This window comes from Egretta garzetta, unplaced genomic scaffold, assembly GCF_000687185.1.
Source record: "Egretta garzetta isolate BGI_Z169 unplaced genomic scaffold, ASM68718v1 scaffold101, whole genome shotgun sequence".
NCBI lineage: Eukaryota > Metazoa > Chordata > Aves > Pelecaniformes > Ardeidae > Egretta > Egretta garzetta.
Genome location: NW_009258666.1, coordinates 1,041,946 through 1,046,414, shown reverse-complemented (window position 1 = coordinate 1,046,414; position 4,469 = coordinate 1,041,946). Strand labels below are relative to the sequence as shown.

The window sequence follows — 4,469 nt, the reverse complement described above, 5'->3', positions numbered from 1 at the left end:
GAACAATACAGCCTCTGTCGTCAGCAACAAATAACAATAATCACATCACAGCTCTTGTTCACATGGCTGATGCCGGCTGACCCACGAGGAGCGTGCAGCCCCCATGCGTGCCCGAGTCCCCGTGGGTGTGCTGTAAACCAGACTCTCACGTGCCGCGTGCGGCTCTGGCGTCGGCCCGGAGCTCTTTGGTGGTCATGGGCCCTACACAGGCGGGGAGGGAAGGAGAGGAGACAACGGGGGGGTTTTCTTCTTTTTTTTTTTCCTTTTTTTTTTTTCAGTTCAGTCTTCCCGCACGGGCAGAGAGATGGCTTGGACGGCTCCCTGGTCTTTTCTCTTCTCTGAAACATTTTGCAGGAGAAGGGTGAGCTTTTCGTAACTTTTGAATGCTTTGTGTGGGGAAGAGGGTGCGAGTGAGATGACTGAGAATTGTTCCACAAGAAACAAACATCTGATTCCACACGTTCTTTTTTTTTTTTTTTTCCCCTATGTACAATCCACATACTTAAAACATACGAAAGGAACCACATCAAGCGACAAATTCAAGCCTCGTGGACGTTCATCTTGAAATGTAACGTAGGTCCTGGTCCATCTTCGCTTGATGTTTGCCCATGCTTGCATGCAGAGGATTCTGGTTTGCTTTTGGTTTGGGAGACTTTGGTTTACCTTTTCCCTAGGCATCGTTTTGCTCTATTCACTACCAAAAGGAGTAACGTGGCTGATTAAGTTAAAGCTATCGGTGCCCAGTTGAGTTCCTCCTAATAGGGTCTCCAGACCGACTCATCCATCCTCCCAGTAGTTGTCATGGTTGTCGGTGAATTACTGTGGCTCCCGTCCGCGTCCACGCCGTCGTTCTGATTGCCCAGGTTGGGATTCATTAAGTTGTTCCCCGCTGAGGCACTTGTACAAGAAGAGAGCATCCGGGTCGGGGAGCGCTCGCCGCCCGCCACCATGGAGAACTGGTAGGAGCCCGAAGATGTGCCGTAGTACAAATGGTAGGGAGAGGGGTTGGCCTGGAAGGGTCCACTTTGGTTTTGCGTGGAGCCGGGGTAGGGGGGCGGCAGGTAAGTGTGGTGGAAACGCGTCGTGGTGGGCATGCTGGTCATGCTGATGCCCCCGATGCCCGTGGCGGAGGGCGTCGCGGTGTAAGGGAAGGCAGCGGACATGGCGCCGGGGTAATGCATCCGCGGGTCGGAGAACCTGGTCTCGGTGAGAGCTGGCAGCGTCGGAAAGGAGCGATCAAACTGCCGGGGGTCAGAGAAGGGGCTCAGATCTGACGTGCCTGTTGGGGTGGAGGAAGAAAGTGGGTGGTTAGAGCACGATCCTTGAGGCTTGTAGAGTTTGTCCTATAGCCTGGGCCATCCCCTGCCAAAGGAATTAAAGCCAGAGGGAAAAGCATCTCTTGGATCTGCTGAGGAACTTAAATAGAAAAATCCTAAACCCATTTGTTTAAGTTGTTCCCATTTCCTGTCCTAAAATTTGTTGTTTCCTATCCAAGAAGGGCCACGACTAAGCTGACTTCTCTAGGGGTCTATTCATCTCTGGCAGCTTAACAAAACACACCCCATAAACACAGAAAAAAAATGTTTAGCCATTACATCAGCTGTGTAGTAAATAAATGGATGCAGGCCCCAGACGGCCGGTCCCCGAGATAGTCGGCGGTGTATATACACACACACGGAGACAGGGAGGAAAAGCTGGAGTCCAGACCAGCCTGCTAAGCCTTCTTGTGGGTGGCCTGTTCGTGCTGATACCATCAGGGGATGGAGCTGATAAACACACAGCTGAAAACTCCCAAGCTAGGAGCCACAATATCCCTCTGCTTGAGTTCTCTGTGTATTTTTCTCCTTCCAAGAGGATAAAGAGAGTGAGAAATTCAGGCTTTCTTCTGCTGGGGGGAGACTTGGGTCAGCACGATGGGGACATCGTTACCCAGCTCCCTCGGATGCTGGAGCCCCCCATACCTTTTCCTGGGGGGCTATAAACCCAAACGGGGTCGTAGCCAGCCAGCCAGGAGAGGGACCTCTGCCCGGTGCCGCCGGGTGCCGTCCTCCTGCGGGAAGCCCAGGTCTGAGACGGGAATCCAGACCAGCAGATCCTTTGAGGATCTCAAGGCTTGTCTGTGGCCACCCCAGCTGTCCCGAGGCTGGTGCCGTTTCCTGGCAGAGCCCAGCACACCTCCAGCCTTGGCGCACCCGAGACGGAGAGAAATGGGGTTTGCTCTCCAAGGAGAGACACGAAACCCCTGTCCTCGAGACCTCAGCAGCCCGCGCCAAGCACTGGCACTGGTTAGGCAGGAAGACACGGCTGGAAATGCTGCGGCTATGCCTTTCTCAGCCTTTCAACACCCCTCATGAGATGAAAATCTCCAGAAAGAGCAGTTCTAGCCCAAAGTGCTTGGCTGGTGCATTGAGCTCGAAGCCTTGGCCAGCTGGAGGTAGCTCTACACCCTCTCTGTTTACTCCCAAGGCTCCTATTTTTCCCCTTGTTAAAAGCAGGGGCATTGTGCCGCTCTGCTTTGGTAGTGGATGTCATTGGACCTCAGGGACTTTTTTTTGTCACATTGGCTGGATTTTTGAATCGACTCAGAGCAAGATAACGTGCGAGATGAGTATGATAAGCACACACTCATACGATATTGGCTATGCGTGCCTAGGGATGCATGCGTTATATATATTCATTACGATGAAGCATTTTTAACTTCTCAGGGCTGGCATTCCAGGCCCTGCAGCATTTCCCCAGGAAAAAAATACTCGAGCTAATCCCTTCCAGCTAACGAGTGGCAAGGGCATGCTCCAGAGGAGCACATAGGGAGCGGGGATTGACCTGAACCCTCTTTCTCATCCCAGGCGAGTCCTTCAGCCATCAGCCGCTGGAAGGAGAAGGGGAGAGGTGGTACCTCCCTCCCCTCCAGCCGTTTTGCGGGCGATCCGGCAGTGCCTGCCTTCCCACGCAGGCTCCATGGAGGAGAAAGGCGGGGGAGCACCTGGTTTGTGAACGTGGCTGCGGCTTTGGTGTGAGATAAGAGAGAGGAGCAGCTCAAAGCTGTCACGAACCGCAGCGCTCTGCACACACCCGTGGCTGGATGCAACCCAGCCGAGCATGGAAGCGGCCGCCGAGCCGCAGGGCCAGCCCTCCTGAGTGCTACGTGGAGGGGTAGTGTGCTTGGGCTGCCTGGAAAAGCACAACGCTGCAAAAAATGCTCCCAACTGACCAAACCAACCTGATTTCACTTCTCAGCCTGCCAGCAGGACACTCTGTCCCATCCCAAAGCCATGCTATGGCAAAAGCAGCACCAAAACTGCTGTCAGGCGCTGCGAGCTGAGGTTTGGAGACCAGCTCTGCAAGAAGCAGCTTGACCAGAGCCTGTCGCTTTAGCAATCCAGCAGCATCACAGGATAAGGTAGGGCCATGGGACAAAAATCCTGGCTGAACTTGGTCTGGAGAGAAAAAGTGCTGTTTTCTGAATGCTTCCTCCGTAACACACACACAAGCCCAGCCACTGCGGTCCAACCAGCTGGGCCGTTTTGCCATACACTGAAAGAAAGCAGTATATAAACTCCCCCTCCCTGAAAACCCAGGCTGCTGCTTGCTACCTTCCCGAGCGCAGACGACAATCTCCAGCGACCAGACCACGCTCCTTCGTTAGCTTTCACATGCCCATAAATAATATTCCATAAAATGCAAATCGAAATAAAACCTAAGTACACAGGGCACATTTCCCTTTTCCTCTAGAACATACTCAAAGGGTTGGTTTTGTTTTTTTTTTTTTTTTAAAAGGCTACGCTTTATTGGCCTGAACTTGCAACGTTTGGCAATGGGTCCTTGCTACTAATTTAGACACAAACGTGTCAGTGTTAATTACAGGCTGCGTGTGCGCGACGAGCAAAGCACAGCGATACCGTTGGGTCTAGAGACACGACCGCCTGCAAAACCCCGGCGGGTGAGCTCGCCCAGTGCCGGGCTTGGAAGCCCCTGGTTGCTGACAGCCAGCGCTCCGCAGGGCTGGGGCTCTGTCCTGAGCGCGTCTGGGTGCAAAACCCTTGGAAAGCAAAACCCTTGGAAAGCAAATCCCTTGGAAAGCAAATCCCTTGGCTGTGCCTGCCCCGGCCAGTAAAACCCACGGCCCCGCGGAGCGAGTGGGGCATCCAAGCGACCGTGACCAACTCGCTTTCATCTTCGTTGAGCCTTCGGCTTAAAGTCTGGCCCAGAATAAAGCTCCGGCTTTCCCCAAGCAGTCTGAGGCTAAAAAAAAAAAAAAACCAACGCGAAAAACAAAACAACACAAACCCCCAAAACAAAACCCACTTGTGTATTTTGTCTCTGCGTTATCAGAGGGGTGGTTCGGCTTTCCCAGGCTGTGGCAACCAGACACCCGGCTGCTCCGCTGTATAATGTCGGTCTCTGTTTTCCCCTGGCCCCCGGCAGCCCGCGGGGAGGCGAAGCCCGTCCATCCCCGGCACCCCGCCGCG

General features: G+C 53.6%; 1 protein-coding gene across 1 annotated transcript in view; it reads right to left on the bottom strand.

Annotated features, from left to right (window-relative positions):
* Positions 1-525: 525 nt before the first annotated feature.
* Positions 526-4,469, bottom strand: part of RUNX3 (RUNX family transcription factor 3) — a 63,690-nt gene continuing 59,746 nt past the window's right edge. Inside the window, exon 6 of the mRNA XM_009648563.2 lies at positions 526-1,279. Within this exon, the coding sequence (XP_009646858.1) occupies positions 756-1,279 (524 nt within the window). The 3' untranslated portion in view covers positions 526-755. The remainder of the gene's footprint in view (positions 1,280-4,469) is intronic.